This window comes from Medicago sativa, chromosome 3 (assembly GCF_051527215.1).
Source record: "Medicago sativa cultivar Bolivia chromosome 3, Bolivia_mono, whole genome shotgun sequence".
In the NCBI taxonomy this organism is placed as follows: Eukaryota; Viridiplantae; Streptophyta; class Magnoliopsida; order Fabales; family Fabaceae; genus Medicago; species Medicago sativa.
Genome location: NC_140751.1, coordinates 32,409,002 through 32,422,345, shown reverse-complemented (window position 1 = coordinate 32,422,345; position 13,344 = coordinate 32,409,002). Strand labels below are relative to the sequence as shown.

General features: G+C 41.8%; 2 protein-coding genes across 2 annotated transcripts; both read right to left on the bottom strand.

The window, feature by feature from the left end:
* Nucleotides 1–353: 353 nt before the first annotated feature.
* On the bottom strand, nt 354–8,602 carry LOC146937201 (uncharacterized). The gene is made up of 2 exons (XM_085749360.1): nt 4,950–8,602; nt 354–4,688 (listed from the first exon to the last, which is right to left on the bottom strand). The coding sequence occupies exons 1-2, from the start codon at nt 8,600–8,602 to the stop codon at nt 1,223–1,225; spliced, it is 7,119 nt and encodes a 2,372-aa protein (XP_085605486.1). The 3' UTR covers nt 354–1,222.
* Nucleotides 8,603–8,712: 110 nt separating this feature from the next.
* LOC146937200 (uncharacterized) lies at nt 8,713–13,108 on the bottom strand. The gene has a single exon (XM_085751620.1). The coding sequence runs from the start codon at nt 10,220–10,222 to the stop codon at nt 8,807–8,809; it is 1,416 nt and encodes a 471-aa protein (XP_085607746.1). The 5' UTR covers nt 10,223–13,108; the 3' UTR covers nt 8,713–8,806.
* Between the last annotated feature and the right edge of the window lie 236 nt (nt 13,109–13,344).

The window sequence follows — 13,344 nt, the reverse complement described above, 5'->3', positions numbered from 1 at the left end:
ACAAGAATTTGGGTGACTGATGCAACCATGTGTGAGTTGATATTATGCATATGTTGTGTATGAATATGTGAGAGTGTTAATGCATGAATGTATAATTGCATGAATGAATGTATGAATGCATGAGTACAACTTGTGTGACTGTATTCACAGTATGTGATAGATGAACTCGATGGGACTAGAAAGGACTGGTAAGGTGGGAAGTGGCCCAACATCGCAGTACTACACACTCGGCAAATTTCCTTGGGGATGATACAAGGTTACAACTGATGTCTTCTAGGGAAGGCCTGGAAGAAGTCGCCATTTGTAAGCCGATACAGAATGCTCTTCCATTGACACATTTTAGTCGCTGTGCCTTGTTTTTTTTTTTTTTTTTTTTTTTTTTTTGAATCCCTAACTTTTGCCTGGATCGCCCTTTCGGGTTTTCAATCCACCGGGAGTATATTCCTTTTTTATGCCCCTAATTTTTGCCTGGACCGCCCTTTCGGGTTTTCAGTCCACCGGGACGCTCTCTATTGCCTAAGCCGCCTTTCCAGGTTTTCGACTTAGCGAGATTTTATTTTTTTATATTTTTTTTTGAAGGCTTCCCACAGTGTCAGACCATGCTTGCTTGTCAGGACTCAACCATCCTTGAGGTGAAAGTAGACGCGCCTTCTCTTACTAACAAGTTCAAATAAGCTGCATTTGTTTGTTTATGCTTTTAAAGAAACACAAAAGATTTTAAGAAACTTGCTTCAAGTATTATCATCAAACAAAATAGAATAAAATTGAGAAATAGAAGAAGTGAGAATTTCAAGTAAGGAGCACAGGCTCAAATTTTATTGATTGAATGGTGGCCTGCCAATGGCGCGACTCCACAGATCTTTACAAAGTTTGAAAAAATGGTAATTTAAAAATGGAGAGGTACGTTGAACTTCATAACCCTATACTCCCTAACAACTTTGAATTCCGCTGATTTTGATGCTTCATATTGGAGATTCTTTGATAGCAGGTATGCCCCAAGTGGATTATGCCAGACTGGATGCAGTTACTTTGTCTTTTCTTTTTATCCTTAACTTTTGCATAGACCGCCCTTTCGGGTTTTCAGCCTATCAGGATGATTTTCTGTTTAATGTCTCTAACTTTTGCCTGGACCGCCCTTGCGGGTTTTCAGTCCACCGAGACGCTCATTTTTGCCTAAGCCGCCCTTTCGGGTTTTCGACTTACCGAGCTGTTCTTATGATTTTTAGACAAAGTATTTCTTGACTGCATCCGTGTTTACAGTACGTGGAAGTTCTTCACCATCCATGGTTTGAAGAGTCATGGCACCACCAGAGAAGGCCCTTTTGACAACATATGGACCTTCATAATTAGGCGTCCATTTGCCCCTGGAGTCAGGTTGGAAATTAAGAATCTTTTTGAGCACAAGATCACCTTCTTTGAATTCACGGGGGCGAACTTTCTTGTCAAAAGCCTGCTTCATCCTCTTTTGATATAGCTGACCATGACATAGGGCCGTCATGCGCTTTTCCTCAATCAGATCCAATTGATCATATCTACTTTGAACCCATTCAGCCTCCGATAACTCAGCCTCCATCAGAACTCTCATTGAAGGAATCTCGACTTCTACGGGGAGTACAGCCTCCATACCATATACCAAAGAAAAAGGGGTTGCTCCTGTTGATGTGCGTACGGAAGTACGGTAACCATGTAATGCAAAGGGCAGCATCTCGTGCCAATCTTTATAAGTCACCACCATCTTCTGAACAATCTTCTTTATGTTCTTATTTGCAGCTTCGACAGCACCATTCATTTGAGGTCTGTAAGGCGAAGAATTATGATGCTCGATCTTGAAATCATCACACAACTCTTTCATCATCTTGTTATTCAAATTCGTCCCATTGTCTGTAATGATGCGGTTAGGGACGCCGTAGCGGCAGATAATATGATTCTTGATAAACTTGACTACCACTTGCTTGGTCACATTAGCATAGGATGCAGCCTCAACCCACTTGGTGAAATAGTCAATAGCCACTAGAATGAAACGGTGCCCGTTTGACGCTTTTGGTTCAATCCTGCCAATCATGTCAATGCCCCACATAGAGAAAGGCCACGGAGATGAAAGAACATTGAGTGCAGTTGGCGCCACATGAATCTTATCGGCATAGATCTGACACTTATGACATTTCCTGGCATGCTTGTAACAATCAGCTTCCATCGTCATCCAGTAATAACCTGCTCTCAATAACTTCTTAGCCATTGCATGCCCGCTAGAATGAGTTCCGAAAGAGCCTTCGTGTATTTCATGCATCAATAAATCTGCCTCGTGCTTGTCCACACATCTGAGCAACACCATGTCAAAGTTTCTTTTATACAGAATATCCTCGTTTAAAAAGAAATTGCCAGACAATCTTCTTAGAGTCTTCTTGTCTTTATTAGAAGCGCCAAGTGGATACTCTTGACTTTGAAGGAAACACTTGATATCATGGAACCATGGTTTGTCATCAACAACTTCTTCAGTAGCGAATACATGAGCAGGTCTCTCAAGACGTCTGATACGGATCAAGGGCACTTCATTTCCATGATTTACTTGGTACATTGAAGACAAGGTCGCTAGAGCATCTGCCATCTGGTTCTCATCACGAGGAATGTGGTGAAGCTCGACTTTGTTGAAGAAGGTCAATAATCGTCTTGCATAGTCTTTGTAGGGAACCAAGCCGGGGTTACGAGTTTCCCATTCTCCTGTGATTTGATTGATTACGAGGGCTGAGTCACCATAAATGTCAAGGATTTTGATTCTCAGGTCAATGGCTTCTTCGAGACCCATAATACATGCTTCGTATTCTGCCATGTTGTTTGTACAGTCGAATGTCAGCCTGGCAGTGAAGGGGATATGAGCACCTTTAGGAGTGATGATGATTGCCCCAATTCCGTTGCCATAAACATTAACAGCTCCGTCAAATATTAGACCCCATCTTGATTCAGGATCTGGACCTTCTCCAAATAACGGTTCATCACAATCTTTCATCTTCAAATACATAATTTCTTCATCAGGAAAGTCAAACTTGATAGGCTGATAATCCTCAACTGGTTGGTGAGCTAAATGATCTGCAACGATACTCCCTTTGATTGCTTTCTGGGTACGGTACTCGATGTCATATTCAGATAACAGCATCTGCCACCTGGCAATTCTTCCCGTTACTGCGGGCTTCTCAAAGATGTACTTGATCGGATCCATTTTAGAAATCAACCAAGTAGTATGATTAACCATATAGTGACGAAGGCGTTTGGCAGCCCAGGCTAGAGCGCAGCAAGTCTTCTCAAGCATGGAATATCGAGACTCGCAGTCAGTAAACTTCTTGCTCAGATAGTAAATGGCGTGCTCTTTTCTTCCGGTTTCATCTTGTTGTCCGAGCACACAACCCATGGAATCTTCTAGTACAGTCAGGTACATGATTAATGGTCTCCCTTCAACTGGAGGGATAAGAATTGGAGGCTCCAGCAAATACTCTTTGATACTGTCGAAGGCTTTCTGGCAATCTTCTGTCCACACAACACCTTGCTCTTTACGGAGTAGCTTGAATATCGGCCCACATGTTGCAGTCATATGAGAAATAAAACGGGAGATGTAATTTAGTCGTCCGAGAAACCCTCTTACTTGCTTTTCTGTTTGTGGAGCGGGCATTTCTCTGATAGCTCTGACCTTGTCGGGATCTACTTCAATACCTTTCTGGCTGACAATGAAGCCCAGCAGCTTTCCGGATCTTACACCAAAGGTACATTTGTTAGGATTCAGACGGAGTTGATACTTTCTTAGCCGTTGGAACATCTTCAGCAAATACTCGACATGCTCCTCTTCAGTACCTGACTTGACAATCATATCATCTACATAAACCTCGATCTCTTTGTGCATCATATCGTGGAAAAGAGTAGTCATACCTCTCTGATAAGTAGCGCCTGCATTTATTAACCCAAACGGCATTACTCTGTAACAGAAGGTGCCCCAAGGTGTAATGAAAGATGTCTTTTCTCTATCTTCGGGTGCCATCTTGATCTGATTGTAACCGGAGAAACCATCCATGAAGGAGAAAACTTTGGATTTTGCAGTACTGTCAACCAATACATCAATGTGAGGCAATGGAAAATCATCTTTGGGACTAGCCTTGTTCAAATCACGGTAATCAACACACATTCTGACTTTACCATCCTTCTTCGGAACAGGCACAATGTTGGCAAGCCATTGAGGGTATTCTGATGTGACAAGGAAACCTGCATCAATCTGTTTCTGCACTTCTTCTTTAATCTTGAGGGCCATATCAGGACGGGTTCTCCTCAACTTCTGCTTGATTGGCGGGCATTCAGGCTTTAACGGCAACCGATGCACCACAATATCAGTATCTAGACCCGGCATATCTCGGTACGACCAAGCAAACACATCAACATATTCCTTGAGAAGTTTTATCACTCGTTTCTTGACACTTGCTTCCAGTGATGCCCCAATCTTGATCTCTCTCCTGTCTTCTTCAGTACCCAAGTTGATCACCTCTATTACTTCCCCATAAGGCTGAATGGCATTTCTTTCTCGTTCAAGTAACCGAGAGATTTCATCGGGAATCTCTTCATTCTCTTCCTCTTCCGCCTCAAACACAGGGGATTCAAAGTTGGGAGAGATCATAGGGCTATGTTGTTCAAAGGGTTCATTGATGTTTAATCTGCACACATGATTGATGATTTTAGAAAATAAGTAAATGCAGATTTTTCGAAGGTGAATTATATCTTTTTTGGTTTTTTGTTTTACCATTTTTTTCAGAAAAAGCACAAAAGAAAAATAAAACAAAAGTCGGGAACAAAACGACATTGTTATTTAATTGATGATAATTTCTTGAAGCAAAGGGCCCTAGATAGATTCACTTTCGCTTGGGGCGGGGCGAAAGGATTTTTTTTTGAAAAAGCATAAAAAACAAATGCATTACTTGGACAAGTGAGCAACAAAAGGAACATCTACAGCGACCCAATTGTGGCTAGACCCTCCGTGAGTCACGAAGCTTTGTGGTAGCCCCTCAGGATTGTCTTCAATGATATCATTGGCTTCTGACAGGGCATTAATAAAGCCCGCACTGTGGAAAGTATCTCTTGCTGGCACGACGACATTCCAAGGCAAATCAGTTGACGGAGAGAAACCCAGACCTTCTCGACGCTTGTTCTCTGGCAACTCTATCAACTTCCCCCAGCTTGCAGATCCTCCAGCTTGTACTATGCTCTGAGCATCTTTTAGAGAGGAAATAGATGCTTCACTCTTCTTAGTATTCTCTTCTTCCACGACAAGTCCTTGGAACGATGTCCCCTCAACACTGTCGGCCTTGATAAAAGAGAAAGACGACAAATGGCTTACTAACAGGGCTTCCTCCCCATTCACAGTTATCAGCTTCCCATTATGCACAAACTTCAGCTTCTGGTGCAATGTAGAGGTTACTGCCCCAGCTTTATGAATCCAAGGGCGACCTAGCAAGCAACTGTATGATGCTCGGATGTCTATCACTTGAAATGTAATCTGGAAGATCTGCGGCCCAACTGTAATAGGCAGATCCACCTCCCCATGGACATCCTTCCTCGAACCATCAAAAGCCTTTACCATTACCTCACTTCGTCTTAAAGGTGTACCCTTGTAAGAGAGCTGGTCATAAGTTGTTTTGGCCATCACATTTAGAGATGAACCGGTGTCTATCAGCACATTTGACAAAGTGTCGGTCTTACAATTCACAGATATGTGCAAAGCCAGATTATGGTTCCTTCCTTCTTTCGGAAGCTCTTCATCACTGAAACTCAGGTTGTTGCATGCAGTGATGTTCCCCACTATTCCTCCGAATTGACCAACAGTCACATCGTAGTCCACAAAAGCTTGTTCCAGGACCTTCATTAAAGCCTCCTTGTGAGCATCAGAATTCAGCAGTAGCGACATTATAGATATCTTTGATGGAGTCTGCATCAGTTGATCAACCACCTTGTACTCACTCTTCTTGATTAGCTTGAGAATCTCATCAATTGCACTGGTCCCCCCAGACTGACTTACATCTTTGACTGCACTAGAACCTTTGGCTTGAGTCTCCTCAATTACTGGAGCACTAACTTTCTTTGGAAACAGCATAGGAACAACACGCCCATTTCTCAGTATCCTACTGTCTTCAACAACATTTCCCACAGACGGCAAAGGTGGTATTGGAACTTCACGACCATCCTCTATCATAGTGGCATTGTACTTGTACGGAATGGCCTTCTCAGAAGCATAAGGTATTGGACCAGGTAGACAGATTACTAAAGGAGCAGCAACTGACTTTCGACTGTCGTAGAATATCTCCAAAGGCCCCTCGGGAGTTATAACACATACATCATCACATTTTCTTTCAACAACAAGTTCTCCTCGGTCTAAAAGTCCTTGGATATCATCTTTTACTTTCTGACAACCTTGAGGATTTAGTAGACACACCTCACAGGCGGCATGATCATGTTCAAAGAGAGACGCTTGACACATCTTGGTATGTATAGGGACCAAAGGTGTTCGGATGTGTTGGACGTTCAGAATGAGATGGGTCTTTGGGCAATCTTCGACCATGTTGACAGCTGCGGCACCATGGTTTGGTAATGGATTGGTTCGAACATTTGGTGCGGAGTCCGTGAAGGTTATCTTCTTTTCATCGATCAGCTTCTGGACTGCATTCTTCAAGGCATAACAGTTCTCAGTATCATGACCTGGGGACCCTTGGTGAAAAGCACAAGTCTGGTGAGGTTTATACCATGCCGGTGGTTTCTCTGGCACTGGAAGAGGCGCTCTAAGTTGAACCAAATTCTTACTGAGCAACCCTGGGAGTAATTCTGCATATGTCACGGGAATTGGGTCAATTTTCAGTCTGTTATTTTGTGGTCGAGGTTGTTGTTGTTGAGATGGTTGCTGGTGATATTGTTGGTATGGTTGTTGAGGATATTGTTGAAGGTATTGTTGTTGGGGATATTGTTGGGGAGGATATTGTGGGTGTTGGGGATATTGTTGTGGAGGATATTGTGGGAATTGAGGTTGTTGTGGATATTGTGAGAATTGAGGTTGGCCATTTGGTGGTTGGATGGTATTGGTAGCAGGTGTGATGGCAGCAATGTGTTGATAGGCTGGATAATTTTGTTGAGGCCTCCCATGGGCCACCATACCGACCTCTTGTTCTTTCCTTTTCGGGAGGTGATTCCCAGACTTCTTGGTTCCACTTGCAGATGTCCCTTCTTTTACTAAACGTCCTTCTCGGACTCCTTCTTCCAACCGTACACCCGTAGTAACCATCTCAGCAAAGTCCTTGGGAGTACTTCCGACCATATTCACGTAATAAAACTGATTGAGAGTTTTTAAGAAGAGCTTGGTCATCTCCTTCTCTTCTATTCGCGGGCTGACTTGGGCAGCGGCATCCCTCCACCGCTGGGCATACTCTTTGAATGTTTCTTTGTCTCCCTGAGTCATAGCTTGTAGGTCACTTCGATCTGGGGCCATATCCACATTGTAACTGTATTGCTCCACAAAAGCATCACACAGATCTTGGAAAGTTTGGATATTTGTTTTATCTAGATTCATGTACCATTTTGAGGCAGGATAAGCCAAACTTTCATGGAAGAAATAGATAAGGACTGAATCATCCTTGGAATAGGCAGACATTCTTCTCACATACATTGTTAGATGTTCCTCAGGACATGATTTTCCCTTATACTTCTCGAAGTCTGGTACTTTGAACTTGTGGGGTATTTGAACATTTGGCACCAAACAGAGATCATAAGCAGTCTTCCCAAATACTTTCTTCTTGTGGAGGGCTTTCACATCTCGCTGAATTTCATCATATTTTTGCTGCAAGTCATTCATTCTATCATAGGCTTCCATATCCCCTGAATGGTAGATGGGCTCTTCTTCTTGTGGAATGGTATGCATCACCGGAGCCGAATAGGTCATAGCGGCTGGAGGAGCTCCTACCAGAGGTGGAGGAACATGAGTTGCATTTTGACGAGTAGGCATCGGAACTTCGGTCATGATAGGACGGAATACTTCACTGAGGCAAACTGGCACGCCCCAAGAACGACCTTCTGGCATAGAACTTGAAGCTTCACACACAATGGGACGGAGTATTTCGCCGGCAGTGAAAGGCGAGAACCGAGGCATGGAACGTTGCGGAGCAGAGTGTGTCGGAGTCTCGGCACATATTGTCCATCCAGGGACAGCGGATGTTTCAGCCTGAGTTCTGATAGGAGGAGGAGGCGGTGGTGCTTGTGCTTGAGATTGTGCTTGAGCCAGCGCTTGAGCTTGTGCTTGAGCTTGTGCTTGAGCTTGGACTTGAGCTTGGACCTGCGCTTCCGCCATCGTCTTCATCACTTCAGCCATTTCGTCCATTTTAGCCTGCATGGCTGTCATTTCTTCACGGAGCACTCGGTTTTCATGTTCGAGAGAATCCATCTTCTTCTTAACGTTTGCTCGAGTGTAGATAGTGCGGGTAGGCTTGTAGATGATACGTGGGGCCACCTTTTGAAATGGACTGACTTTTTCTGGAAAAGAAAATTTGTGTGAGACTTTGGTTTTGAGACCATGAAATGCAAAATGATGCATGATATGTTTATGCAAAAATGATGATTTTTTATTTATCGAAGGACTTATAAAAGCAAATTTGTAAACAAAACAACCCAAACATTGATAATAAATAAGTGTTTACAAGATAATTCCCTTTCTAACAACTAAGCCAAGGGATAGACTTACAAATATAAAATATAAGACATAAGGCAGTAAACAACTCTGGAGGAAACTTCGATCACTCTATGGAGATGGATACGAACATGTGTTGGCAAAGAAAGCACTCCGCTTCTTCTTCTGTCCTGGAATCTGGCCAATTATGGCCTCCTTCTCTTCGTTCAATCTAACAATTTCCTTCTTCAACTCGCTGATATCCCAATCCTTCTGTTCCAGTAGGCCCATTACACATTCGTTCTCGCGTACTACTTCTTTATACTCTTCTGTTACTCTTGCATTCTCTTCCATCAACTCAGTTATCTTTTTCTGATATTCCCTTTCAGTCTCAAATGTCATAGGCATGGGTGGTGCGGGAGTAATTGCGGACAAGAACCTGGTGAGCTTATAAGGCATTCCAAAGTCAATGGATCGATCAATAACCCACTGTGTATAGTCTGCATGGACGGCCCCCGTCCGCTTTCCTAACTGGCCTCTATCTCTCCTCCGGATGGCGTGCCAAGCTCGTGCAATTTGACGCCTCATTCCCGCAGTGTCACTCTCATTGTGGTAATATACGTTCTCCAGATGAATGCCGAGAGGCTTTCCTTCCATAGGGAGTCTAAACTGGCGTCTAGCAAGGACCGGATTATAACTGATTCCTCCATACATGCCCATGAGCGGTACATTGTTGAATAACCCGCAGCTATCAATGATGGTTCCCTTGTCGTAAGCTGGTTCATACCACACCACCTCATTTGGAGTAAGGGCCATGAGTCTCTCTGACCAACGGAGGCCATCTGGGTTGGTGGTGAAACGAGGAGTTCGGGGTAAATGAGAGGTAATCCATCTGTAGAGCAATGGTGCACAACACTTGATAAGTCCACGACCCGCTAGAGTACGTTCATGGATGGAGTGATAGGTATCGGCTAACAAAGTGGGAGCAGGGTTTTTTGAAAGGAATATTGAAATGGCATGGATGTCGACAAAGTTGTTAAGGTTGGGAAAGAGCACTAGGCCGTAAATGAGTAAGGCAAGGATGGCATCAAAGGCGTCAGCACTGGACATTCTGTAGAAATAGTCGGCTTTTTCGTAAAGGAACTTGGTAGGGAGACCTAAGAGTTTGCTATTAGTGGTAATATGGTCTTTCACTTCTGTAGTTGGTAAATGGAGAGCTTCGGCGATGGTTGAGAATTTGGGAGGATTTTCAAGACCACTGAAAGGTACTTGGTTGAGCACTGGTCGATCAATCCAAAAAGCATATTCTTCTAGAGTGGGAACCAATTGAAACTCTGGGAAACCAAAGCAATGATACTCTGGGTCATAGAACTGAACAAAGGTGCCAAGGAGTCCTTCGTCAACCTTCATCCTGACAATACCGAGGAGATTCCCATGGTCCTGATGGAAACGGTCCGAGCATTTCACCTTATTCCCTAGATCCCTTAACCTTACAAGATCAAGCTTCCTGAAGCTATACTGCTTAAGCTTCCTTGTTTTGAAAGTCATATCTACAATGTTTACAATAAAACTAATATAAGTCCTTCAATATTTTGATGAATGGAAAAAGTTTTCATGAATGAATGCATGGATGTATGATTATGCAAGGAAACATGATGAGGTTCAAGATATACAATGTTGGAGCTTAGGGATAACAACGCCATTTGGTAAGGACTAAGGTTTCCATTTGCACATGTAACAAGGGTTCTATCAAGGTTCCCAAAGTTTTCAACCACGTCCGAATATTTGTTAGGCGACGAGAGTACTCTCGTTCCAACAATATTCATCGGTTAGTCTCGTTTGGGTGTAGTATCGCGTGACGACCAATACGAGAGTACTCTCGACTAGCCACCGCACTACGTCCTAAAAGGCCAAGATGGGTTAAAGGTGACTAAAGGTCCTCAACTTCGACGGTCACTTGAAAGTAACATGTCATACGCGAGTACTCACGACAACAAAAGTATACCTCCAAGATCCCTCCATTGAGTGGGTTATCACATGTACCAATACCGAAGAGTACTCTTGGCATGGAAACTATGATTATACCCGGTCCTATCTTAATTTCCCTCAAGTCCGGGTGTAGGACTTATCTCACCGCTCACGTTTAAGAAAGGAGGAAGAAGAAGGAAGAACAAATATATACACGAATTTCCATCTTTAATTTTTGATTGGATTTTTTTTAAGCAAGTTTATAGCACAAAATTTAAATTAAACCAAGTTAGGCTTAACCCTCTTAAGGTATCCCCAGTGAAGTCGCCATTTCTGTCGCGTCATTTTTCGGAGATCAAGGCTATTTGATTAGCTTTTGACTCACTTTTTATTTCACGACTTTGAAAAAATTTATTTAAATTGGGGGTCCGGGGGTTGGTTATATTTAGGGAAGGTATTAGCACCCTAAGTATTCGTAGTACTCTACGAGAACCTTTTGGTTTAATTTAACGTTTTGTGCTTCAAACTTGCTTTGAAAGAAAATGGTGTAATGTACACAAATAGTGAATAAAATAAAGAAAAGAAAAAAAAGAGTTAATTTTAATTTGATTTGAAAGGACAAGTCCTCTGCCTACGTACCCGTGAAGGATCAAAATCACGTAGTTCGGGGTAGAAATTGTTTTTTGTTTGTTTTTGTGTTTTTTATTAGTTTTTGAAAAAGGTTTTAAAAGGAAAAGCCAAATGGCAAATAAGCTGGTTTGTGTTTTTTAATTGAAGGAAAATTGAACTTAAAATATGATTAGATTGGTTTAGAATTTGATTAAGAAAACAAAAAAGAAAAAAAGATCACTTGGTTTTGGAACCAAGGTTTATTGTGAAAATGTTTTTTGATGTTAGATTGATTAATTAAAGCATGAAAATAAACTAACGGAGCGATAAGAAATAAATGCGCGTGGACTTTCGTGGTGTCATTGGACCGCCACAAAGTCCCTAATAATAATATATAAAGCAATAAATAAAACGCACCCACACACACACCCACACTATTTTCATTTATAATTTACATTGGACCTAATTACATGCTAAACCTTGCAATAAAAATAAATGACGAAAAGATAAATAAATAAATAAAAAAACAGAATAATAAACCTAAACTAAATGAAGAAATGATAATAATAAAAAATGTAGAAAGGAAAGAAATTAAAATGCAAAAGAGGATAAAAAATGCATGAGTAAGTAAAAGAATGCAATGCAGAGGAGGTGCAGGAGATAAAGCAGGGGGTGCAGTAATGAAAACAAAAAAGAATTGGGCTGAAGGACTGGGCTGGGGCCGGTTCGGTTCAGCCTGGGTCGGTTCAGGAGAACCGAACCGGTTCAATGGGGGATATATAAAGGGTGTGAGACCCTTTTCCTTCATTTTTCCTTTCCATTTCTCTCTCTTCTTTTCACGTTTCTTTTCTTTCCTCTCCTACTTCTTCTTCATTTTTTTTTTTACGTTCCTTCCTTCTTTTTTGTTTCTTTCTTTTTCTTTCCTCTTATTATTTTTATATTTTTTTGGTTTCAATTTATCTTCTCCTACTCCTAACTACAAAATTCAAATCAAAAACCCCTAAACTATATCAACAGCCCTAGATCTACAACAATGAAAAAAGGAAAAAAAAATATACCCTTTTGGTCCCTGTTCGCGAATCCGGTTCAAGTTTTGAGATTGATGGCCGTTTCTATCCGTGGGCGGTGCTGCAGCGACTCGGATTCGGCACTGTTGTACCGATGTGCGGCCGTGATGATCTGTTACCGTTGATTTGAATTCGACGGTATGATTCGGACACTTGTTCGGATCCGTTGTGGTTTGCGTTGGTGGTTTGCGACTGGGACGTTGGTGTTGCCGTCGAATGATTTGACGTTTGTGTAACTGGTGTTGTGTTGGATCGGAACGTACGTGATAGGTTCACGTACTACTTCTGGTTGTTTTAGAAACTGGTGTTTGTAGGTTCCTCGGTGGTGAATTGTGTGTAGGTTGAATTGTGTTGTGCTGGGTTCGATGAATTTTGGCTTCTCAGGTTGAAAATGGTGCGTGAATTTGCGGCTAGGGTTTAGGATTTTTTTCCTCTCTCTGTTGTATTGTGCAGGTTGCAATTTATAGGCTTGGGGTTTTGATGAATATGGAAAGAACTTTGGGAGGAAGAAAGCGTGTGATTTTGATCTGGAAATAGTGTCGACATCCCTGGAATTGTGGCGCAGCTGAGAATTTTTTTTTAGCCTCGACAGATGCAGTTTCGGACCCTGACCTTTTGGACAATTTTTTGACACTTTTTTTGGACAATAGAATAAATAAGAAAAAAACTTAAAAAACGTGGTTAATTAATTAAAAAAAATAGAAAAAAAAAGGAAATTAAAATTGAAAATTAAAAGGAAAATAAAAGATGGAAATTAATTAATTAAACATTAGAAGATGAAAATAAAAATAAAAAATTGAGAGAAGAGGGCCCGACTTCGAACCACAATATGAGGTATTTTAAAATACCTCTCTGCCGAAATTTTAACCGAAACGTCAGAGAATATTCCGGGTCAGAGGACATGTGTCAGTGAAAACTTAGGTCAAAAATTGGGGTATGACAAACATATCATTGGTTGGTAAGCTGTTATATTACTGTTATTTTCTCATTCACAAGTGGATTCCTTGAGGACAAGGAATGATGCAA

Excerpts from the sequence above, each read along its gene's own strand:
- LOC146937201 (XM_085749360.1), bottom strand. The coding sequence starts at position 8,602 with ATGCATCATTTTGCATTTCATGGTCTCAAAACCAAAGTCTCACACAAA. Across the intron at positions 4,689-4,949 it reads TTTGTTGCTCACTTGTCCAA|ATTAAACATCAATGAACCCT; the intron begins GTAATGCATTTG and ends TCATGTGTGCAG.
- LOC146937200 (XM_085751620.1), bottom strand. The coding sequence starts at position 10,222 with ATGACTTTCAAAACAAGGAAGCTTAAGCAGTATAGCTTCAGGAAGCTT.